General features: G+C 36.1%; 4 protein-coding genes and 1 long non-coding RNA gene across 5 annotated transcripts; 4 read left to right on the top strand and 1 right to left on the bottom strand.

Moving 5' to 3' along the window:
* The first annotated feature begins 2,820 nt into the window (after window positions 1-2,820).
* Window positions 2,821-12,359, top strand: LOC108374712 (uncharacterized). The gene is given in 3 exon segments (XM_017630710.1): window positions 2,821-5,887; window positions 5,890-7,225; window positions 12,274-12,359. Coding segments are annotated over 3 exon segments (4,110 nt in total). The 5' UTR covers window positions 2,821-3,177; the 3' UTR covers window positions 12,338-12,359.
* LOC108374715 (uncharacterized) lies at window positions 12,344-13,786 on the top strand. The gene is made up of 2 exons (XM_017630713.1): window positions 12,344-13,154; window positions 13,252-13,786. The coding sequence occupies exon 1, from the start codon at window positions 12,557-12,559 to the stop codon at window positions 13,142-13,144; it is 588 nt and encodes a 195-aa protein (XP_017486202.1). The 5' UTR covers window positions 12,344-12,556; the 3' UTR covers window positions 13,145-13,154; window positions 13,252-13,786.
* Window positions 13,787-16,740: 2,954 nt separating this feature from the next.
* On the top strand, window positions 16,741-19,049 carry ICA69 (islet cell autoantigen 1-like protein). The gene is made up of 4 exons (XM_017630712.1): window positions 16,741-17,402; window positions 17,487-17,672; window positions 17,740-17,985; window positions 18,076-19,049. The coding sequence occupies exons 1-4, from the start codon at window positions 16,941-16,943 to the stop codon at window positions 18,493-18,495; spliced, it is 1,314 nt and encodes a 437-aa protein (XP_017486201.1). The 5' UTR covers window positions 16,741-16,940; the 3' UTR covers window positions 18,496-19,049.
* A 7-nt stretch (window positions 19,050-19,056) lies between these two features.
* Window positions 19,057-21,271, bottom strand: LOC108374713 (dnaJ homolog subfamily C member 2). The gene is made up of 3 exons (XM_017630711.1): window positions 20,901-21,271; window positions 20,673-20,818; window positions 19,057-20,612 (listed from the first exon to the last, which is right to left on the bottom strand). Exons 1-3 carry the CDS (start codon window positions 21,146-21,148, stop codon window positions 19,141-19,143), a joined length of 1,866 nt encoding a protein of 621 aa, XP_017486200.1. The 5' UTR covers window positions 21,149-21,271; the 3' UTR covers window positions 19,057-19,140.
* A 2,780-nt stretch (window positions 21,272-24,051) lies between these two features.
* LOC108374710 (uncharacterized) lies at window positions 24,052-24,485 on the top strand. Its single transcript, XR_001849077.1, has 2 exons — window positions 24,052-24,268; window positions 24,455-24,485. It is a non-coding gene; the product is annotated as an uncharacterized LOC108374710 (long non-coding RNA).
* Window positions 24,486-24,782: the final 297 nt, after the last annotated feature.

The raw sequence follows: 24,782 nt of genomic DNA, 5'->3' as shown, positions 1-24,782 counted from the left end.
GTCACACGGTCAGTATTTATTGACGTGATCCAAGTATCGCGATATTTATTGACGGTTTAGCATGCGGTATTGATCGATCGTGATCCATATCGCAAAATTTCTAAAAATTTTGAAATCTGAATCGCAGATCGCGATACCGTCAATAAATATTGAACGTGTAGCACTTTCAAAACGCGATCCATACATTTCGTCGGTACATCTTTTACTCTCATAATGAGAACATCGGCTCTGCCTTCGCTCTCGGGGCTTAAAATCTTTCAAAACAAATTGAACAAATTTTAATTAACATTGGAAATTTTAAAATAATTGTGGAATGCATTATCTGTAAATTATACGTACAAAATAAAAATATTTTCTTGCGTCATAATAAGCGTTCAGCACAAAAATTATGCAAATACTGACGCGATAAATATTGAATATGGATCGCGATCCAAATATCGTGATAATTACTGACCGTGTGACAGAGCCCTTTCGTTCATGAAGACCTCTATTGTTATCGAAGGTACCGATTTAATGTTATGTGTGGTACACATTGGCGATAAAAATCGACAGTTTTGCTTAAATTTCAACCGTAAACATTTTTGAGGTTGACTGTCAGTTAGCGGCTATTTAAGTTTTGACTTAGGGCCGGTTGTTCAATGTCTGATTAGCACAAATCGGAGGTGGAAGCTCCGGTTAAGCACAACTACTGCTTTATCGATCACATGTTACATGCATGATGTCGAAATCGTCGATAGTGTAGTGGTAGTGGCCCTAAGGGCCGGTTGTTCAATGTCTGGTTAACACTAATCTCTGGTTAAACATCTTTATCGACGTTACCGACTCCCTGTTATATGAATGGAGTCGAATACGTCGATAACAATGTTTAACCGGACATTAGTGTTAACCAGACATTGAGTAACCGGCCCTAAGGGCCGTTTGCATCATGTCTAGTTAACGCTAACTGGAGGTACATCTTTCAGTTAAGCACGTTAACTGCTTTATCGATCACATGTTATATGAGGGGTGTCGATAACGTCGATAAAGATGTTTAACTGGGAGTTAGAATTAACTAGACATGGTGCAAACGGCCCTTATAGTGTGTTCCAAAAATGCTCAGCCAAGCGAACCATTCGCAGCGTACACACATGTGTTAAATATCTGTATGTACTTAATAATAATAATAATAGATTGGCGCTTACACATACGTTAGTCTTTGGCCGAGCTTCTCCTCCAATTTGTGGCGTACGTCTTGATGTTGATGTTGTCACACAAAGAGGTTCGCTATTGCCTTTTTTTTCTAATTTTTTGCGATGTTGCTTTGACCAGGGCTTGAACCCAGGGCTTGAATTTTTAAATATGATGAAAAAATACAAAAAACCAAGGCGTATTTAACAAGGTGGTGTTGGCCGTATATAAGTAAAAAATTACACTAACAAATTATACGCTGATGTCCATACTGTCATTGGTATGAGTTACAACAAACACATCATTTTGACGTAATGGCCTCCACGGCGAAAAACTCAGCTGTCGCCCCAACACCACCTTGTTTAATACACCTTGCAAAAAACCCTGCAGTGTTGAAGATGAAAAAAAAAAAAATATACTTTTCTTTCGTCCTATTCTATTGCCGATGTTGATAATGTATGTATATTCACCAATAATTGGGTGGTTCGACCAATGGAAATCCCTGTATTATTTTTTTATCCTCCATCTTTCCTTGATGAATTTCGCGGTTCGAATGATGATTTCATCTCATAAATGACTGATAGTTTGACCGTTACAAGGCGTCAGTCAAAACTGATTAATTCTTGACTGACAAACTTGATGGACATTATATGCATGGAACATGAGCCAAAAATACAAGATCACGTAAGAACGCGACGTTGTATTTGTAACTGGTTTTGAGAAAAAAGTTTGCGAAAGCGGGTTCGTCAGCTGAGCGTTTGTTTACATCACAAGCACCACTATTTTACACNGACGTTGTATTTGTAACTGGTTTTGAGAAAAAAGTTTGCGAAAGCGGGTTCGTTAGCTGAGCGTTTGTTTACATCACAAGCACCACTATTTTACACTTTTATTCAAGTAAAGAAGTGTTAATTCAACATGACAACACATTTTTTTTTGTTGCATCATTTTACCTAAATTGTGCGTTTAAAGTGGCTGACAATAATTTTGGCAAATTTTGGTTTTCGTTGTTTTCTTTGCTTTGTTTACTTTTCGCTCGTTTTCCAGGGAAACAAGATGGCGTAGAACCCGCTAAAAAAAAAATCGACTTTTTTCACTCTCTTGTTCTTACGTGATTTTGTGTCTTTCGTTCATGTGCATGGAATAGGTAACGCCGATAAGAGTGAATTTGAACCGGCTTTCAAGTTCGTGTAGCGTCGAAGTAAGTAACTCTCTGAAATTTGGTTACTGGCAAGTTACTGGATACCTAGTTATTTACTGGAAAGTACAAAAACCCGACTAATGTCAAAATCAATGCAAGAATGTAGGAACGACTAGACGGTACAGACGCATGTATACTCTTCCCTTTTCTTCTCACCCACTCTTGTATGTTTGTCTTTGATCACCTGTTTTTCTTGCTAGCGAACTGCAAACTTTTTCAGAAAAAATTATCAACTTACCCTCAAAATCAACTATCACTTTGCTCTGCTACTTTGCAGAAAAAGAAGTCAAATCGTGATAATTTTTGATAACTATCAGGTTATCGAACAGACCTAAATTATTAATTGGAAACATTTTCGAAAAGGGAAATTCTCCAAAAATAACAACATTGGACATGAAAAAGTACAATTTCTACTACATTTTCTCATATATTTCCACAAAACCCTGCAGGTGTGACTATGATATATACAAAATTTTCCATCGATTTTAAAACGAAAGTGTAAAAACAAGCGAAAATGTAAAAAATTGGACCTTTGCAAATATAATTAAACTATCCGAAGTTGTTTATATGAGCACTGTATTCTACAGTATGTTAATAGCTTATAAAGCAAATTAGGCAACAAATGAAAATCCATATTGCAGAAGTTGAAAGCGATGGAAACAGTGGAATACCGATAAAGGCAACACGAATACAGCAACTGGATTTGGTCCACATCATCTACTGTCGGAATTTATGGAAACATTTGTTGGTAGTCGAAAGATGAAAATCGCCTTTAATTGGTGTTAGCGAAATTGCTGTTACCCTAAAAAATGCCGAGGGTAAACGACGCACACGCAAGGGACACCAATGGTTCCGATGCCATTGCGGCACCAAAAGCACGCAAAAATGCCATCAAGGCGGAGGTGGAAAGTCCAGGTGAACAGCTTGTTTTCCATAGGAAATCTGAGCGAAGAAGAGTGGCTCGTGACATCTTTTTAGTATTTGAAGAGCAACCTTGCCGGCGGGTACGTGGAGGTGCCAATAGAAAGAAAGCAGCGCAAAAACCCAAATTCGGTCACTTGATGGTAGAGGATCCCAGTCGTTCAACCAAAGGACTACTGCGTGACATTAAGAACGAACCAAAATGTTATCTTGCCGATGATTGCACAACAACACCAGCGGTCGCAACAACGGCCACAATAACCAAAAATGATGAAAAGCATACACCAAAGGTGAATAATTGTATTGAAAGTAAACCTATAGTAGTGGTCGAAAAACCACCGGAGCCTATTAAAGAAATCTCAAGTGATGATCCAGTCGCACGTGTTAATCCAATTTTTCTATGGGTTAAACAGGATGACACACGCATTGTTGAGGTGCGTTGTGAGGATTATGACAAAAGGAACCGTATACGTATAACAAAGACTTCTAACGGTTGGCGGGCCATACCACGTACCGATCCAAGCTCATCGAAGATTGTTAAAATTTTCCAAACACCACTATTAAAAGTGAAGCGAGAAATTTATGAAAATAACTTATTGCAGAAATGTAATGAAAATTTCTGCGCAAATATAAACAGGCAAATTCTGCCAGAGGTCATTGAAAAGCAAAGCTTTACCTCAGAGCAAACAGAAGAAAATGTGCCGACTAATAATAGGAATGCAATTACTGATACCTTCGTTAATAAAGAATCAAATAATGCAAAGCTGAAAATTAAGAGTAAGAAAGTTAAAAATAAGAAAGAATGCAAACGGGTACGCAAAGCGCCTAAATTAAATATTCCAAAAACAGAAGTACTTCAAGAAGTTACTCCAGAACTCAATACAGAGTGTAGTGTTGCGCTCTGCGTAGTTAACCAACCTGAGGAAAACGAAGTACCCATTCAGCAGATGATACAGTCAAATCTGGATACAATACAAAACTTCAATGAAATGTGTGTGAACGACCAAGAAATAACAGAGCAAGACACTTCTGCCACCAACACGACTGGAATTACAGATTCAAATAGTGATACAAAAGAACAGTCAATTGAAGCAGTAATTGAAACAGTACCTCTAGCAGAGGAAGAGCCCCCAGCAGCGAGAAATGAAAGTCAAATCGAAACTCAAACATATCAACATCCTCCACCGCATTTGCAGCTTTGTCCAAAAACAGGGCTTTTCCTGCCAACCATTATTTGCGAAAGTGACAACGATGGAGAGACCTCTGTCGTTGCAACAGAAGGAGCTTGCGATGTTAGTACTTTTAATACGAATTTTTTGTCCAAAGATATTTTAGTGGACTTGGCCGACTGCGTGGATGATGATCATTGTCATAATGCTGGTGAAAAGATGCCAACACTGAATGAACATTTCACGACCCATAATCTCGATGCCGACACCAAAAATCTTAAGGATCTACTAGATGATGCAGATTTAATGCAGCACTGCAGCGATAACGGTAATAGCGATGCTGACATAATCGATTCGATTGTTAAACGCAGCTGTGAAAACAATTTAATTCAGGAGGCTGAAACACTTAAAGAGGCTGTCACTCCTGCAACATTTAACACTACACAAGTGGAGGAAGTTGCAAGGAAGGATTTAATAACAGACGTAATACCACAGCATATAATCGATGAGGCAGTGCGAGAATCACCCAAATGTTTGTCATTCAACGAAGCAGGCGAAATCGAAGGTCTAAACGGCGAACTTTTCCAATCAAATAGTTTTATGGACACATACGAAAAGGAGTCTAGCGTTGAGGAAGTAAGTTTAAGTGATGATGGCAAAAAAACTGAGAGCACAGAGGTGACAGCATTATCATCGCCACTTGCACTCAAAGAGAAGCTAACCGATGATGTCATACACGACGAGGCGCCCAAAGATTTAAGTTATAAGAAACGCGAGGAAGTTTGTCCACCATCCGAGTCAAGGAGTCAATGTGCGGTAACCTCGAGTTCAGATGTTGTAAAGTCGCCACAACAGGGAGAATTGCCCGCTATTGAAACGACGTCAGAAGCAATAAAAAATCTAATATTGGAGCAATTTATTAAATTGAATGCATTTAATGCGGTATCTAATCCGGTGGCAAAACAGCAGTCAGAGCCGATAAATCTTGGCAAGCCCCAACGTGACTTAACTACAAATAATGATTGCAACGATTATGCCACATCTACAAATTTCATCGAAACAGTTGTTATAGATGATAATAGCGATGAAGAGCCTATGAAAAAACGTGTGCGCACTAACGTTAAAATAAATAAAAACAGTATCATTGAGGAAAGTACACAGGCGACCATTCAAGCTCCAATTTTGATTGACAAGGATCCAGATCCTCTGACACAACTTCAACTACTAATTAGAAATACACAATGGAAGGTACCCGACCCTATACTTGTGCCAAAGGATAGGCTGCGCGCAGTATTAGCTTCACCAGCACGCGAAATACCATTGCTAATAACAACAAGGCCAGAATTAAGACTACCCGAGGCATTTGCCTATCCGGAAATCATACAGAATCCCAATATACTGGTAATTTCAATGGCACAGCTAGAGGCGATATGAAAAACGAGATGGAAATTGAGAAGAACAAACAGCAACAACAAAGTAGTTTAACAGAAAAAGTTCACGAAATGCAAACTGAACCAGCGAAGAAACCCAATCTTATGCCGTGCTCTAATAAACCGTTTATCGAGCCGAAAATCGTCAAAGTTAAGGAACAACCTATGAATCCGCAACCCCCACCACCCAAGTGTTCACATGTGGAAACCAATTTAGCTTCCGACATAAATGCAGCCACGTTGGCAGTTCTAAATCAAATGTTATGGTTGCCGTACTTTGGCCAGTTATCGCAGGAATTTCTAAAAACCATAAAGAATCCTTTAGGCGTACAAAATAAGTACGCCGGCTTACTGCCACCGATATATAATCACCATCTCGGGCTTCAACACATGGACGAAATGTATAAAAATTACCTGAAGCAGATGACAGCATTGAAGCATCTAAGTGCAGAGGCATCCGTTAATAATGCAATGCAGAATTTTCCACTGCCACTCGGCGCATTCCAACCCTCAATGGAGGCGACCGTTTTTCAGAAAATGTTACAACATCAGTTAGCAAACTTTTTGAATATCAACCCGCTCTCTACGGCCACAGAAACACCGCTTCAAAGAGGCGGCGTAGTAAAGAGTCCTGTCCCTGCAGTTGCACCAAATGTTGAACACATGCTTGCGGTGGACGAGAAGAAAACTAAAAGTGCGTCAACCACAACGCCGACAACAAATTTAAGCGGCGTAGCCGCTGATGTTGCCGAAAGAACTTTCAGGCAAAATAACAACCATAGCCACAATAACAGCAGCAACAATGTGACGATAAGTTGTGATAATGCGATGACTGAAAGTGTAAACTATAACAAATACGCCTGTGTGCAAAAACATGAAGTGGATAGTAAGCCACGTTTGACGTGCAAATCTCTTTCGAATCTTTTAGAACCAGAAAGCATACCCTCGTCGCCGGCAGTTCCTTTGGTCAACCTTACCACTGACCATATGCGCAGTGCTTCGAATGAACTTGTCAATGTTAATAGCCAAATTAATAATATTATTAATAAAGAGATCACCTCTGTGAGCTCTGGTGCTCCAGCGCCAGTAGAAGTTATGCCTTTTAAAACTGCGAAACTGAATAAGGCTTCGAATGGTAGCTTAAATGTTCCGCACGAGTTGGTCAAACAGCGAAAACGAGCTATGAATTATGCAGAAACCACAGTAGCTTCATCGCCATCACTGGCAGCTGCGACGGCAGCAGCGGTGCTGGAAAACCAATCTGCAAGCAGACACGTTGTGTCGGATAACTTAAATGTCGAGCCCAATCAGGCATTGTGGCATCCACTTTTTGGAAGGTAAGCGTTTATTTTTTCAATCTAATTATCAAAGCGATGGTGGTACATATCATTTATGCGTAGAAATTTAATAAAAAATATAGATTTATATTTTTAAATAGAAAAAAATCGAACCTAAAATTTCTCAAAACCAAAATTAAAATCCAATGTTAAAGATTATTTTTGATCGAAATTAATATATTATAAAATATTGATCAGATTAATCGAGAAAGATGACTCAAGATGACTCAAAAATATCAAGCCCTCAACCACGTGCGACAAGTTAGCACTACACTTTTCGAAATTGGAAAAGTTAACTACGGAATTAATTGTAGCGTTTTTGTTGTAAATTTGTTGTGGAAAGAAAAAGTTTGTAGCTTTCATTTTTTTAAAAATATGGTATGTAGTGCTAACTTTACACCATACACCTAGTCGATAGAATTGAGATATCCAATATGTTACTATGCCATTAATTTTAGCTTTTAACTTTAAAATTTGTTGAGAAAAGAAAAAATTTGTAGCTTTCGCTTTCCTAGGAAAAAATTGAGTTGACCCCTTTTTGAACAAAATTTAGTATGTAGCGCTAACTTGACAGCATGCACCATTGACGACAGAATTGAGATATTGAAAATGTTACAACGGAATTAATTGTAGCTTTTTTGTTGAAAATTTGTTGTGGGCAGAAAAAATGTGTAGCTCTCGTTTTTTAAGAAAAAATAATATGTAGTGCTAACTTGACACCATACACATAGTCGGTAGAATTGCGATATTGAAAATGTTACAACGGCATTAAATGTAGCTTTTTTGTTGTAAATTTGTTGTGGAAAGAAAAAATTTGTAGCTCTCGTTTTTTAAGAAAAAATAGTATGTAGTGCTAACTTGACACCATGCACCATTGACGACAGAATTGAGATATTGAAAAGGTTACACCGGAACTCAATCTTTTCCTAGAAAAGCGAAAGCTACAAATTTTTTCTTTTCACAACAAATTTTAAAGTTAAAAGCTACAATTAATGGCATAGTAACATCTATCGTCGGTTCGAATCCTACTGAAAGAAGTCTGATGAGGAAATGTGGTGATTTCCGAAATAACTATCACTTCTACCATTTTTTCAAATTATTGTTGCTTTTCCATAAAAAACGGCCTCAAGCTCAATAAAAATTGTTGAATATAATTGTTATAAGGCCATAGAATAACAAAAAAAAAAAACTTTTATAATAACAAAAGAAAAACGCAAAAAAATAACATTAGAAAACAAATAATCTTTCAAGAATCGATTCACTTATTTATTTACATACATACATAAATATGTATTAAAAGTAGTATATCGCCTATGCATACATATCATTGCAATGCTTTGTTCCATTGTTGTTCATTCGAAATCAATTTTCTTAGTTGTACACATGTAGTAAAAATATGCTGCCTATAAATGTGTTGTATTGAATACAATTTGTTAATAAACAGTAACCGTAGATTTTTAATGATACAATTATTTTGTAACATATTGTTAACAATCCAGTGAAAAGAACCCGAAGGATTTTGGAATTTAGCGATTAATTCAAGGATAATCGTAACAATATTTACAGTAACGACATTTTAGCATTCTTTGGCTATTTCCCTTTTGTTTATTTAATGTTTCTTATTTTTTTATGAAAGTCCGATGCCGATTAATCGGTCGGACTCTACCCTTACATATAAGCTAAAATAAAAAGTCGTAGAATAACGATTAAATATGATTAAAACAACTACACTGCTTTACAGCAAAAATGTTCTATAGATGCCACAATCCAATCCCTATGCAGAATTGCTTGGAGATTCCGAAAATCGAAATAACTTTTTTTCTATGGATAAACTTCTCCATAAACTGTATATACATCACTTTACGATGGCCCCCCTAGCTTCTGAGAAGTTAATTAATCATTGCTGACAACTCTTGCTTTCAATGCAAACACTCCACCTACACAGGTGTACGTGGCGTATGAGTAACACTCTTTTTTGCTCATATTTCATACAAAAAATCCTTGCGCATTTTCATTTGACCAATCCTTTCCTTCTTATTTATCCATCGATTTTCTTCATTTGTAGCTTGATTTTTTTCTAAAGGAACAGGCTTTATCACACGGCCAAACATTTACACAGAAACNTCGTGCTATAATAGATTTTAGCTAAATATAAACTACTTAGTTTTCAACAAAAACCTTATTCAATAGTAAATTTCAAATATTTTAAACATATTTTGAATAGGAACTTATATCTTTTTTACCATCTGTAAAACTGACGAAGTGGCAACCATCTAAAGAAGGAGAAATCAGCTGACACGGAAAAATCTAAATTCCGCAGATTTCTGCGCTACGGGCTACAATTACAGAAAAATTCTGCGGTGTTGAGTACCGGTACCGGTACCGGTAGGTTTACGTTCTTGACTAATTTCAGCTTAAGAGAGGAATAGCGGTCCGAGATCGGCGCAACCTTTGTATTCTCTCAATCGTGGTTCTCTGGTACTGCATGCGCTCCTCGTTTTTCGTTTTCAATGTCATTAATGGTTTATAATGACTTTTGCTAAAATTTCAAAATCAAAAGTTATCAAAACAAATTCTGTGGGACTGAGAAATATTATTTTCTACTTTTTAGTCCATTTATAAAAGCGTTGTATATTAAACAGTTTTTTTTTTTATTTTATTCATTTAAACCATAATTTTATTCCCTGCTAAAATTTGATTTTTTTCCATTTTTCTACCATAAAAACAAAAAATCTGGAATGATTAATTAATTCTCAGAAACTATTAAGGCTATCGAAAAGTGATGTATATATACGGTGACCATCCATCCTGTATTATACGGTACAGTCCTGTTTTTTGACCAATTGTCCTGGTAATTTATTTATTTTATATGGAACGCCAAATGTTCTGTATTTCTTTTAATGTCCTGTATTTGTCCCGTATTCGGTGTTCGGGATTTCGACGCCTTGACAGCTCCTTAAAACAGCGTGCCTATGAACTAGTTTTAAAGGTGTTCTTACACGATATGTATTTGCATCTGTAAATGTGACTTTTAATACATATGTAATTGCATATGGCTGTGAAATTCCCAGTCTCTATTTAACTATTTAAAAATATGTTCTTTGAAAACGAAATAAACCAAACTCAGATGATTCTATCTGTGTGTCAGATAAAAATAGAAACATTTCTATTTCCTATGTACGTGCATCTGCTGTGCACAGAAACAAATCTAATTTGCCTTTACACGATATGTTGGCACATATGTAAAAAGTGGCAAGTACAGATGCAAATACATATCGTGTAAGAACACCTTAAGTGACGTTGGTATATGATCGTAATTTTCTCCATAAACAGTTATTTTCTAATCTGAATTACTGTGCTTCGAATTGAGGAACACATACAGTGGCCAAAATATAAATTAGGACTCAACATCTTAGCCAGGTTTGGCTATTTTCTTCTTTTCCCAACAAGAACCATAGAAATCCAAATTTCCGGTTTTTGCAAAAACTATGAAAATTAATTCTGCAAAGTTTCTTCAAAATCAGAATCTTAAGAAAAAATTTGATTTGCAGTTTTGTAGCTCATTAAAATTTACTATAATAAAGTGCAACGTGCTGCTGTTGTTGTTGTTGTAGCGGCTACAACAACCCCGCCCAGGACGGTTGGTATCTCAGTCGTTGTCGTCAAGTTCCACTAACGGCAACCCTAGGAAGCGTGCAGCTTCTGTGGGGTTTGTCCACAGGGACATGGCCGTTAGGGTTGTCGGATTTTCCGGGCATGCGAAGAGATGTTTCGAGTCATGTGGGGTCTCTCCGCATGCCGGACACTCATTCGGCACATCCTCATTCAACCTACTCAGGTAGGAGTTCAACGTGCTGCTCATTTGCTTCCCTATAAAAAATGTTCTGTCATACTTTTTATGAAAAAAAAGCGTAAAACTTTCGCTAAAAAAAATGTCAAAAATTAACGGTTAGTCCTAGCCACTTTAAACTTGCAATTTAATAATAATTGTTTGGCGCTTACACAATATGTTACGTTTGGCCGAGCTTCTTCGCCGATTTGTGGTGTGCGCCTTGATGTTGTCACACAAAGCGGAGGGACCTATAGTTTTACGCCGACTCTGTACGGCGATGGTATTTTTTTGAGAAACTGTCATTGCCGGCCGAGGGGCGACCGCTATAAAAAAAAATTTCTGTTTATTTTTTTTTTTTTTTTTTTTTTGTTGTTGGTGGAAACTGGGCTTGACCCCAGGGCCTGCGGAATGGTAGTGGGCACTGCTAACCACTGATTGCACTTGCATTTTATTATACTAAAATGTAACAAATTTTGCGGGTTAAAAATCTCGAGAAAAATATCCTACAAATTTGTTATGTTACTATAAGGATCCTATTTTAGGGTGAATACATCTAGAATCATTTAAGAAGCTTTTAANAGTGTTTTTCATTCGAGGCCGAATGAAACGCAGGATGGCCGAATGTGGGATTAGTTTACGGACAGTACTTACGATCCTAGGACTAATTGGCCATTAAGAGTTAGTAACATAGAAATGCAGCCCTACATAACGAATAAAGGAATAGAACTGGTCTAATGATTTGACGAAAGGGACATCGCGTTAGAAGACGGACAAGACAAACAAGCATTCGCGTACTTACGATCGAACGCGTCGGACCACTTAGGCGGGCTTCAACCCTATTAAGTTGCAATTCATAAGTAAAAATGTAAACGGTTAATGTGAATAAAGTTTATTATTATACTTAAACATTAAAAATGACTATAATTCTGAAGAGCCATCCTACATAAATATGGTCACCGTATGTATATATGGTTTTTGGAGAATTTTATTTGCTATTACGATTTTTCAATTGGTTCGTAAGATATACGTGATTAAATGGAACCACTCTTTTTTAATCTGAATAACAGTTATTTGCAAATATCTCGAAAAAATATGTATGTTTCCGATATTACAACTTTTATACTATTAGTATTTTTTAAAATATCTAATTTATTATACAGACCACATATAATTTAATATTTCTAGATAATTTAATAAATTTTGTTTACAATTCCAGCAATGCAAAAACGGGTTACAGCAGTCCATGGCAATGGACTACGGTAACAGCAACGGGTGAATGACATTCAAGGGGTCTCAAGGGACCCAACAACTATGAAAGTGAACTTTCTGAGTTCTTCAATACCTCTAATAATGTGCATTATGCTGCCGCCACAAAAGCACAAAACTCCAACGCCAATCACAATCATAACAATCACAACACCACTACTACCAGCTGCAGTGCGAAATCGGCCGGAGGCAACGGCAACAATAACAACATCAGGAATAATATCAGAACATGCATGTCCACAAACACAACCCATAACCCCATAGATAGTAGCAGCAGCAGTAGCAGTGGAATTGGCAGTAGCCCAGCAATCGGTGGTAGTAACAACTACCAACAACAACAAACCCTACAGCAGCAGCAGCAGCAGCAACAGACAACGGCAGCCGCAGCGGCCGCAGCAGCAGCCGTAACAGCTACAGCACGCGACAATATGGCCAATGGAGGATATGCAGGATTTAAAGAGCCCGAACGCTTTTTGGAACATAACTTTTGGCAGTCGCAAAAGAGTGCTGCTGCCGCAGCAGCCGCTGCCGCTGCTGCTACTCATGCGACCAATCAGTGGTCACTTAACAACAATCGTAACTATATGAGCAACCTTTCGCAAATCTCATATTCGAATAACAGTCAACCAAACCAAAGTCCATCGCCGTATGTGCAATTCAATCCTTACATGAATATGAACATGAACATGAATTTAAATATGAACATGAATCAGCGTTCATTTCTAAATTCTGCGCAAGCAACGGAGAAAAATGCAATGCATTTAAGTCATTTCGATAAACACAATATCCGCTTTGGGGACTACGATTGTACATTGCGTTAAATAATTTAACATACATACACATTGCATTGAAGAGAAAACTCACAACGTTTGGAAATGAAATAATAAGAATAACAAAAGCAAAAACNCATTGCGTTAAATAATTTAACATACATACACATTGCATTGAAGAGAAAACAAAGCGAACAACTCACAACGTTTGGAAAAGAAATAATAAGAATAACAAAAGCAAAAACAAAAAAATCTCATTAAATTGATGCACATTGTACAAGCTGAAAGTAATCCATATTAGAGCATACAAACGACATACATACATCCATACATACACACATAACATAATATACTAATATAATTGCATACCCTTAGATACAAGTATAATAAATATGTGGTAATTAAATTGCGCATAATGTCGAAATGTCTGCCAGCACATCCGCACATCCATCATAGAGACCAAACGAGTACTGGAACTACAATATACTAGAATATTTTGTTAGGCCTATTAATGTTCTTAAAACAGAGTAAAACAAACATATTTATGTAAACTTGATTAGTGAATTTGTTATCAGTAGTTTGTTACACCATATTGTTAATCGAAATCTATCATGATGCGTTAATATGTAATGTATATAGAGTTTTTTTTTATCTAGATGTATTATCCTTTTTTAATAAAAAGCAACAAATGACTATGGTGACTATGTAAATTATTGTATGAGTACTCCTCTGATTTATTATTGATATTCTACATACTTATAAAATGCTTAAGTGGTCTGTTGAATTTATATAGCCAATAGGGACAGGCAAAATAAGTGAAAAATAAAAAAATATTAAATTAAATACAACAAAAAAAACTAAAATGATAAGTTTCCAATTAATTTAGTCTTCAATATTTTTAGTCTCAATATTTATAGTTTGTTTCGTTGCAAATATATTTAAAAAATTTATTAGATTTTTTAATTAGTGTACCAAATAATAACGTCCCTAAATATTTTTGTCGGTATCAAGGGGAAAGGCTGAGGAGGTCGTAGTCAAAGAATAAGAAGACCCTACAACAACAACAACAACAACGCAATACGCTACGCAATTACCAAAATATTGGCCCGGGATGACAGTGCGAATACACATATGTATGTATGTACATATATACATGCATATCGCACACCCTGAACTAAAGTGAGTTAACTCAAAAATTAGATTCGGAAATATAACTGCATGTGGATCGCACAGATTCAATGCAGTTAATACAAAAACAGTTAGATTTTAGGTAGAACAATAGATTCGTCGTTAGTGTACATTGCCGAACAGAAGTATTGGCACAGTATAAAAAAAAAAAAAACATTTTGATAAAGAATTATCGAAAATAAATTCGAATGAAAAACTTTGCATATATTGCGAAAAATTCACCGTGCCAATACTTCTGTTAGAAGAAAAAAATGTTTGCATTAATTTGGGGTAAGTCCAATAAATTGAATGATACAAAAAAATCGTCCTAATTTCTTTTGAGTTGATCGCTTTTTAGGCCTGGGTGTGCGATATATGTATGTATATGTATGTATATGTATGTATGTTCACTTGTATTTCGAGTATCTGAAATTGCTGGTTATATACATATGTATGTATGTACATATTTGAGCCATATTAGATACTTTAATTGAATTTCTGAAGATTTTTACGGGGCGGGTGCCATTGCTATGATAATGTGATGGCGCTTGAGTTCGGTTTAAGCAGTCTCAAAAACTAGGACATGCCCAATAAACACCAAAAAAATATTTCTCCAACCTTGGAGAAATTCATAGTTCTCAAGTTGATATCCAACATTATTCTCCAACTCATCTCTGACCACGCGCAGGTACGTAAAAAGTGATAGAGAAACGAATTTTTAATTATCAAGTGAAAAGCGAAAGCTATATAAAGAGGAAAATTATTAACAAAAAGTAAATAATCTTCAAAATATCCTCAAATAATCTTGAAAGAAAATAAGAGGCGAAGTGAATCAAGAGGCAAAATTACTGTCGGACAATACATAAGGAGTAATAAAATGAAAAATTAATATTAAAATTCATCTATGTATGTCGTTTCAATCAAAGAGGTATAAGGTATTTTACTATTTCAATTTCAGTATTTCAATGATATGATTTGAGACCAATTGGATAATTACATTGTAGTTCAAGTTGAGAACTAACATTTTCTCAACTTGAGAAACCGACCTTTACCTGACCATACAAAGAAAAATACCCTTTTTGATGAGAACGCTATGATCCTCCACATACTTGAGAAACAGCGTTGGAGATTTCAGAAATACCTTAGTTCTGAACTTAACCTCAAGTTGAGCTCAAACCTAAATGTTTGTTGGGTGCATATTTAAATTTGTCTTGCCTCTGGCCAGAAGAAACAGTTTTGTGGTTCTGCGATATTGCTGTTTAACAGCTCCGTCGCTTTAGCAAAAGTTAATAACATTGCTACAACAAAACTTCCATAGGTTACTAATTTGATAATTGTGACATACAATTACATATGTACATATCGTCGTTTAAAGTACAAAACCGCGTATCAACAAAATGCAGAACCTGCGTATCAATATAATGCAAAACCGCGTATGTGAGGTTGCATAAATTATTTTCTAGAGTAAAAGCACTCATATTTCCAAATAGTTATCTTTTTTTGTAAAGAAATTTATTGCTAGTATATTTCAGGACGAATGGATAAGGATTGAGCCAAGGGATTGAGAGGTCAAATCCAATTTTTGGCAGCAAATGTCAGTTACGCGGTTTTGCAGAATGACGATACGCGGTTTTATACTTTAAACGACGATATGTATATACATACCTTGTATACATATCGTCGTTTAAGATACAAAACCGCGTATCGTGGTTCTGCAAAACCTCGTAATTGACATTTATGCCAAAAACGAGATTCCCTCACCGGAATCTCCTGGCATCAAGCCTTATTCAATCATACAATGGCGACATAAGCCACTTACTATTAGTGTAGGGTTTTTAATTTTTTGGACTTGGAATTGTGCCGTTATTGCGAGGACCATCGACATTTCAGTTGCGTTCCAGATGCTTCACGACTTGCAGGAAAAGCTGTAATCTCATTAATAAACCATTATGGAAGGTGGTCACCTGGAATGACTTCCTGTAATAAACCTGTCAAATCGTGAAGCATTTGGAACGCAGCATTAGTGAGGATCCTCAACTTTTCTGTACAAAACCTTAAAACTGTCAAAAAGCAAAACAGAGCCATAGAACTCGAGTATGAACTCTTTTGGTAAATTCCTGTAAGTTTTACTTCTTGCGAGTTAGAGAACGCAACTATTGTGGGCTACAAAAGTAAAGGTGTATTTTTTCAATTTAGTTATTCAGACTGATTTAAATTTGATATTGTTAAGATCAATATAAATATTGTGCTTTAAAATTTTTCGACACATCCATAATATTAATAACTTTAGCCTACTTGAACTAGATACCGTAATTTTTTATCTGCTCTTAATTTTTATGTTCTATTTTACTTCCTTTTAACTTGAATTTATTTATATTTTTCTTTTAAGGGCAATTGGAAAGTAATTGCATCCGGCAGCTCTAATGCTTGTTAGCAGAACTTTTTATTCATTGCATACTTTTGAGATGAATTCATTTAGCATCACAACAGCAGTTTCCTACACTCATTTCCGCCAAGTAAATAATTGCGCATAGGACGATTTAAACCATAATTAAAAAAAAGCGAAAGAATTTAAAATCTTAATATGATATCGGTGGAATGCTTAAAATATGGTATCACGTTAGATATTTTTTGGCTTTAATTTATTTGGGCGCAGGCGCCGTGGAAATAATTTCATTCAATGACAGCAGCGCAGATAGCAAAATTTCACATAGACGACGACAAAGGTGATTTTTTGTGCAAAAAAAAATCAACAACTATGCTGCATCATCAATTTTGGATAACGAAAAAAACGGTGCAACGTAAACTTGGCAGTAAAGAAGATGAATACATTATATCTTCGGATGCAGATCTCGATGCAAAGATCGAGGTGTTCAAGTCCATAGCTAGCACCAGCTTTGAATTGGGAAAAATCATTGACCAGCTGCAGGAAAGATTGTGCATTTTGTCACAGGAAGAATGTGTGTTCGGACGTTTTCTCAAAGAAGTAGGCAAACGCAGCAAGACCACCGGCCAGAGCATCACAAATACGGGCAAGGCTGTCTCGTACAGTGGACAACAGCGTATGTGTGTGCGTGTGCCATTGTTACGTTTACATCATGAGGTGGAAGTGTTTCGTAGTAGAGCCGTACGTGATACACAGGTAAGTACATTTGTTAGAAATTAAAGAAAACCATTGGATTGCACTTGAGTACGAACCGAAAAAAATTATGTGATCCGGTTGCAGGCGACCTTACAGGCAATGGAAAAAGAACGTACTGAATATCGTGCCGCGCTTTCGTGGATGAAATCTGCCAGCACGGAATTGGATCCAGATACGGGAAAAGGTTTGGATAAGTTTCGCACGGCACAAACGCATGTACGAGCAGCTAAGCAAAACTTCGATAGCATCTCAATGGACTCCATACAGAAAGTTGGTTATTGCTTTTGCAGAAATTGATGAGGAAATTCGTTAAATTTATATATTTTCTTTTACCCAGATCGACTTATTGGCCGCGGCTAGATGTAATATGTATTCACACGCATTGGTTTCTTATATGAGCGAATTGAAGGAGTTTGCACAAAAAACAGCAAGCACATTTGAAACAATCTCCAAGACTTTGCAGCAAAAACCTAGATATGACTTTTGTGTGTTAAAGGAGCTGACGCAAAATGAGGGTGAAGTCGATGAAGAGAAGATAGATGAAATTGTGGCGTTGGATAAAGATCAGTCGCTTTTTTTTGAGGTAGGTAGATTTTATGAAATGAAATAGTTATATAGCATTTTCAAACCAAAAAAAATCAGTAAAGTAATTCGTTTTCTTTTCTAACTGAAGAGTGAATATAGCGATGAAAAGGATAAAAAGATGCATGTGCAAGATGCTAAAATTGACATACTCGAGACCGCTCTTGCGAACGATAACACTTTAATTGAACTAACATCAAATGTCGATGACGAGCTCATAATATCATCCGAGCCACCTGCCCAACCAAATCAAAGCATTTGGTCTGGGCTGTGGCCCCTTGGGCAGGTTTTAGGGAGCAGTAACAACACCAACAAATCCAAAACTAGCGAATCCACAATAGTTCCAACAGCTCAAAGTTTGAATACAGCAGAGAATGCAACCACTGAGTTTACTAAAACAACGAAATCGACTAATTGGATGGATCTATTCGCAGAGTTGGATCCTTTAGCCAATCCAGAGGCTTTTGATTTAAAGCTTAGTGGTGGACGTTTAAATGCGCAGCAGATATAAATTGTTTAAACAAAAGATGGAGCTCTGTTTGTGCATTGCCGCTAGATAGCAATGGTTCAAAATGATTTTCGATAATTTCTTATTGTTTTGAAAGTCTATTGAAATGAACTTTTTTATAGGAAAAATGCTAGATAGGTATACGCATTCCTTTTATTAAATTCGCCTTTGATAAATTTGTGGCGCAAAAGTGTATCGTGAAAAATGAGTTTCAGATAAGCAAGTAGGATGTGCTGAGGAATGCATCAAGCCAAATCATCAGTCTCTTTTATTTCTAAACTATAATTGATAGAAATGCCTGATGTACCAATTCGTCATTTAACTGATTACGCATATTGGACAATTGCATCAATTGTAGTTTAGAAATGAAGTGACTGATGCTTTGGCTTGATGCATTTCTGGACACATGCGTAGATAAAGTAAGGAAACCAGTAATTGTATCGGCTGTAAGTAAGCAGTTTTATTTTTATTGTAAGCGACATTAAAACTTCATTACGTGCTGAATTGTCACCATTAAAGTACAAGCATAATGCGCCATTAATCACAATTCTATTTCTCTCTATATGATTTAACGTGTGTTTATTTGAATTATATTACATAAAATCCATTAAAGGGACAAATAAATAATCATTGTTGTGTATTATTTAATCATTTTACCGATTGTTGCGCCTCTTTTTTCGAATTCACCAGCTCTACAAGCTCCTTGACGCGACGCAGGCAATCTTTCTTTGTCCTGTTCGGTATGCATTCCGCTATTCTATCCCAGCGATCGGGCGTTGAGATTGGATAGGTTTTAATAGCTTGTTCCAGAAGCGCCTGCTCTTCTTTTGTCCACGTCTTTGGTGCAGCAGCTGGCTTGTTCGTCGCTTTCGCGGCAGCCTTTGTATCGTTATCACACTGCTGTTGTTCCTTATTACCATTTGTACTTGCATCGCCATCAGCATGGTTTTCATTATTCGTAACTGGTTGATTGACTGTAATATCATTGGTGGTTTGCACTTCCTTCTTCGATTTGTTGAAATTTTCAAAAGCCGTGTCGTTAGCCTGCACTTTAAGTGAACTTTTTGAGAAATCACTATTTTGCATTGCCTTTGCTTTATTGAGCACATCGCGCGCACTCACTGTTACCCCAGCGGTTGAATGCTGATTAATGAAAGCGGCAATAACATCCCAACGCTGGAATGTGCCAGCTGGGAATAAATTTACAGACTTGATGAGCAATTGCATATTTTCATTATTCCACACATCACTCTTCTTTACGTCTTTATCATTCTTAGTGGTTTTTTTTTGTTGCGTTAGATTGAGTTCCTCCAATTCGGCCGCTATTTTCTTTTCTACAGTTTTCAATGCGGCAAAAAATGCATTTTGTCCCTTCTTTTCAATATCTTTATTAAGCTCTTGCAGTTCACTTAAATTGAATACTTCGCAAATTTTTTCCACGCCTTCCATATTCTTGAGTGTTTCTTTATCACTATTGCCATAGTACTTGGACTCCTTTAGCTTATCGCGCAAAATTTTTCTTTCTTTTTTTAACACTTTCTTCATTTGTTCTTTTTCAATTCGTATTTGTTCAATTCGTTTTTGTTCAGCTTTCTCGGCACGCTCCTTTGCCAACTGTGCCTCCCGCAGAGCTCGTTCCTGTTCTGCTTTCTGTGCCTGAGCAGCATCCATTTTCGCACGTTTTGCCGCTAATTTTTTTTCTTTTTCCTCATTTTTGAACTTCTGTATACGTTTGTCATTATTGTATGCTAAATCGACTAAAGCACGGATACGCATCATTTCTTCTTTTTTTCGCTTAATACGAAGTGCCTTATTTTCCTTCTCAATCCAACGCCTTTCATCGCGATCTTGACCCTTTTCTTTATCCTCTTCATCCAGATAACTAAATTCACGCCAAGATTTGAACTCATACCAAAAGCTGTAGAACTCTTCCACGTGTTCACGCTTTGAATTTTCATCGCCGAATTTTGGCACGTTTTTCCTTTCACTCCAGCGCGCGTTCAAGTCGAAACATTTATTAAAGCATTTATAAAAGCTGTTATCGATCTCAGCCTGGGATGGAAAGGAGTCATCAAATTCAGGATCAACAGAGTCATAAGCACGTCTCATCTTCGGTGTGCCTATTGAGAAAACCATTATTTTTGTACTAAGTAAAATAAATAAACATTCTTTGAACATACCAAGTATTTCATAGGCTTTCGTAATGCAAGTGAAATAATCCTCATCGGTGTTTACATCCTCGCCTTTGGCTTTTCGCTTATCAGGGTGATGCATTAACACCATGCGCCTGTAAGCACGCCGTATATCGTCATCGGTGGCATTAAATCTGTAAACGATACGCGCACGTTTTAAGATTTTATCAATTATTGTAACTATTTTATCAATTATTGTAACTGAGTGTTTGTTACCTTAATTTTCCTAAACCAAGTATTGCATAATGATCATGATCTTTCCATTCTTTGGGATCAAGTGATTTCAGGTAGTCTACATCGACCGCGAATTCTTCAGGTAACTTGTCCACCGCATCATCATTGCTTTCCGCCGCCTCTTCTGTAGTGGCATTATATCTATTCGAATTAAGGAATGCCAAGCCAACACGTTCGACATTCCTGCGGCTAAAGGCCAAATTACAATTAATTTCCACAAACTCCAGCATTTTGTGCCGAGATCAACAATAATTTTGAAAAAATATATAAGCAAATCGACAAGGCATACAGCTGCCTGAAGAAGGTTCGTAATTGTCAAAAAAGAACAACCACGAGATGAAGATGGATTATTGCCAGATGTACGCAAATTACTAAAAAGGACGATAATTTAAACAAAGAAGGAAACATGTGTACAAAACTAATTTATAAATATGTACTTTTTTTAAATAAATAAAAAGGATTTCTATGTGGTTTTATAAACAAGTAATAAAATCTAAATTACAGCAAAAGCTAAGTTTTAAGATAACGCTGAATACACGAGAGCACAATCAATTTTTTTTTGGAGACAACTCAGTGATGATTTACATTTTAACTTAGTATGTACAATACCAACATATAATGACATATGATTTAAGTATTTATTTACTTCCAGATCTTGATTTTTCACAAAGTGCTAAAAAATATAAATTGAAACAGTTTCCCAGTTACAGTGTGGTCTAACCATAAAATAAGACATTGTTAAAGAAATACTCTCATATGGCAGCCTTGATTGGAAATGACAGCAATGACAGCTTTTAGTTTGTTCCAGTATCCTTTGGGCAAAACCTGTGGAACTGTCAAACTACAATGTTACTCTCCCAAGTGAGAGTAAAATGAGAACTGAATCAGAAGTGTACGAGAACGCAAAAAGCACTATTTCCTGTAAAAACGTCAGTCGGTTTGTTTAAATTCTGCTTATTTTCACCAAAATTTCAATTTTAATCAGAATTTTTGTATGCAGTTTTGCAGACCATTTCATTCTAGTATAATGAAGTGCAAGTTTCAAGATGCTATAAAATCCCGGTAATTTTTGGCAATTTTTTTGCCGGCAGTGTTCTCCATATAAAAGAAAATGGTCGCACATACTTTTGTATGGAAAAAATGTGAAAAACCTTCAACAAAAAAAAAAAATCATTTTTGTGAGCTGTCTGCAAATGTTTTTTAATGTGGGCTGTCGCTTCACCTAAGCATTTTAAAAGAAATTCCAAAGAATCCGCGAAAAAGGCCGATGCCGATGCTCAATTTTGTGTCGATACTAGCCGATGCCGATTAATCGGTCGGACTCTAAGCGCAAGACGCCGCCATTCTTAGGTCCATTTTCTTTTTCGATGGTCATCTTATTGTCTTTTTATAATCAAGACGTTGCTATTTTTAACTTTAGTTTCTTTTTCGATGGTCCTATTATTGCCTTTTTATAATCAGGCAATATAAAAAAAAAGAATTTCCACTAAGTCGAAACTAATAAAGTTGCATGATGTAATAATACAAGGTGTTATCAGTTGGCAACTTCTCGCTCTAATTCCGCCATATTGACGGCCTTACGTGAAACAGTGTTACTTCTTGAACTATTCTTTGCCCATTAATATAGTGGAATGTTTTTAATTTTTTCTCAGTATACGCACTTTGTTTTCTTAAAAAGGTATTTTATCTTATTTAATTTCATTTCATAACGAATATAGTATAGAAAAACAAATTTTGTTTAGAAGAAAATGTGAAATTTTATATTTTTCCCCCATATGTGGATTCATTTCTTGNTTTATCTTATTTAATTTCATTTCATAACGAATATAGTATAGAAAAACAAATTTTGTTTAGAAGAAAATGTGAAATTTTATATTTTTCCCCCATATGTGGATTCATTTCTTGCCGTTTTTCTTCTCATTCTACTCAGCTAAGGCAGTGTCAAATCGAGCTGTCACAACTGATACTACCTTGCATTATTGCATCATGATAAAGTTGCAACTTAAGGCTGTGTGCGAGTTGACCTAACTTTTAGTACCTCAACTAATATTCCACTGGAAATTTCCAGCACTGCTACCAATTTAGGGAAACAACTGCTAAAACTGTGCGAGTTCATTTGACAACCTAAATTGTTTGGGTATAAGTGAAAAATAGGGCCCGTTTAGCTAGAAAAAAAAAGAAAAAGGGGACATAGTTCATGATGCAATAATAGGTGCAATCCCGTATTCCTCGGACTCGGACTAGTAAAACTGTCAAAAAATAAAAATTCACTCAGAGCGAGAGAGGATCATTGAAAAGTGCGGGATCGCTTTCTAGTAAAAAATGGCAACTTCTGTCAACTTCAACATAACCTTCAAATTTTGGTTGTAAATTTTTGCTTATTTTGAATGTAAACGCATTCAGCTCACACATTTAAATAACCAAAAACACTTTCAAATTCATTAGAATCCACTTAAACAAGTAATTAGATACATGAATTAGCAGAGTGCACTTTTCTTTTGTTTCTTTACGATATTTTGGAAAAATGACATTTTTATTAAATAATGTCAAGTCTGATCATCCGTTTATGTAATTTTTACTTTCATCGCATGTTTATGCAAAAGAATAAGGTATAAGTTTCTTGTTAATTGTGTGAAATGGCCAGAACTGCCGCAATGATGTGAAGTCGATGTTTATCGAAAGCATGATGTGAAATATACAAAAGCACATATCTAAATGTTATGCACCAATTTGCTCTAAAAGAAAAGCTTGAAATTGACTTATTATTTGAGCATTTAAATGAAGAGAAATTGAAGGAAAAGTATTTTGGTTTTGTTTTTGTGTAGCAAAACTGTAAACAAAGGATGAAGGAAATGTCAACGAAAACACCAACAGTCGGTGTGAACAGCCTTCAGCCCACAATTCCAAAACTCATTTTCAAGGTGTTTTCGTTGTCAGTCAGAACATGGTATAATTTCACTTTGCATACACTAGAGATGTTAGTGGCAAAATTACATCGATGATTTTCTTTGATTCGATTGATTAGCAAAATTGTACAAAATTTTAAATAAATTACTGCAACTGAGCTCATTATGTGTCTAGCGGAACTTGTTTGACCCATTTCAATGTCTTGTACAAATTCACTCCTCTTTTTTGTACAATTGAAAAATTTGAACGACAGCTCAATGTACTAGAGATGCCAGTTTTCAAAAACCTCGATGCATCGATATATCGACTATTTATACATCGAGAGGAAAATTTTCGATGCATCGAAGCAAAACATCGATATTTTCGATGTTTTTCCGACATCCCTAGCATACACGGATCGTATATCAACTGATTCCGCTGGTTCAGCTGTGATTCTATTTTAAGTGGGTATAAAGAGATTAAACTTGTTTTATTGAAAAATGATGCTTGAGACTAAACATTTTTTCTACATATGCACATATATTTAATGAAAAGTACATATGAGTGTGTTAAATTAGTACCACTTATACACTTATTAACCATTTCCGTTTTGTTTTGCGATTTGTCAACTTCCGCTGGAGGATATGCAGAATTCGCAGAGAATCTTTTCCAAACTCAAAAGAACTAAGTAAGGATGCGACAGCTGTATCGGATTTTATGAAAAACAAGAAGTTGATGGTACAGGTGAGCGAAAATTAAAAATGTAAAATTTTTAAGTCGTCTATAAAAGTTCTGCAGTGTGAATTGTGGAAGGGGGAGGGGGGCCCGCGGGGTGCTCCAAAATTTTATATCGCATGCCCTAGACTAATGTGTAACGATATCGGGCAATTCCTCGTTAGGATGCCAAATAATTTTTTCTTACATTTGTTTATACTTTGTCACTGCATGAATCGATTATTTTCAATTAACACAACTACA

This window comes from Rhagoletis zephyria, unplaced genomic scaffold (assembly GCF_001687245.7).
Source record: "Rhagoletis zephyria isolate East Lansing unplaced genomic scaffold, Rhagoletis_zephyria_1.1 Rzeph_scaffold_08036, whole genome shotgun sequence".
NCBI classification, from domain to species: Eukaryota; Metazoa; Arthropoda; class Insecta; order Diptera; family Tephritidae; genus Rhagoletis; species Rhagoletis zephyria.
Note: the sequence above shows the minus strand (reverse complement) of the source record. Positions and strands in the feature narration are given on the sequence as shown.

Bases quoted from the DNA above. Each gene is read 5' to 3' on its own strand.
- LOC108374715 (XM_017630713.1), top strand. From the start codon at position 12,557: ATGTCCACAAACACAACCCATAACCCCATAGATAGTAGCAGCAGCAGT.
- ICA69 (XM_017630712.1), top strand. From the start codon at position 16,941: ATGACAGCAGCGCAGATAGCAAAATTTCACATAGACGACGACAAAGGT. The intron at 17,673-17,739 runs GTTGGTTATTGC...TCTTTTACCCAG, and splicing joins CAATGGACTCCATACAGAAA to ATCGACTTATTGGCCGCGGC. The intron at 17,986-18,075 runs GTAGGTAGATTT...TTCTAACTGAAG, and splicing joins ATCAGTCGCTTTTTTTTGAG to AGTGAATATAGCGATGAAAA.
- LOC108374713 (XM_017630711.1), bottom strand. From the start codon at position 21,148: ATGCTGGAGTTTGTGGAAATTAATTGTAATTTGGCCTTTAGCCGCAGG. The intron at 20,819-20,900 runs GTAACAAACACT...TATCGTTTACAG, and splicing joins CTTGGTTTAGGAAAATTAAG to ATTTAATGCCACCGATGACG. The intron at 20,613-20,672 runs GTATGTTCAAAG...TTTTCTCAATAG, and splicing joins GAAAGCCTATGAAATACTTG to GCACACCGAAGATGAGACGT.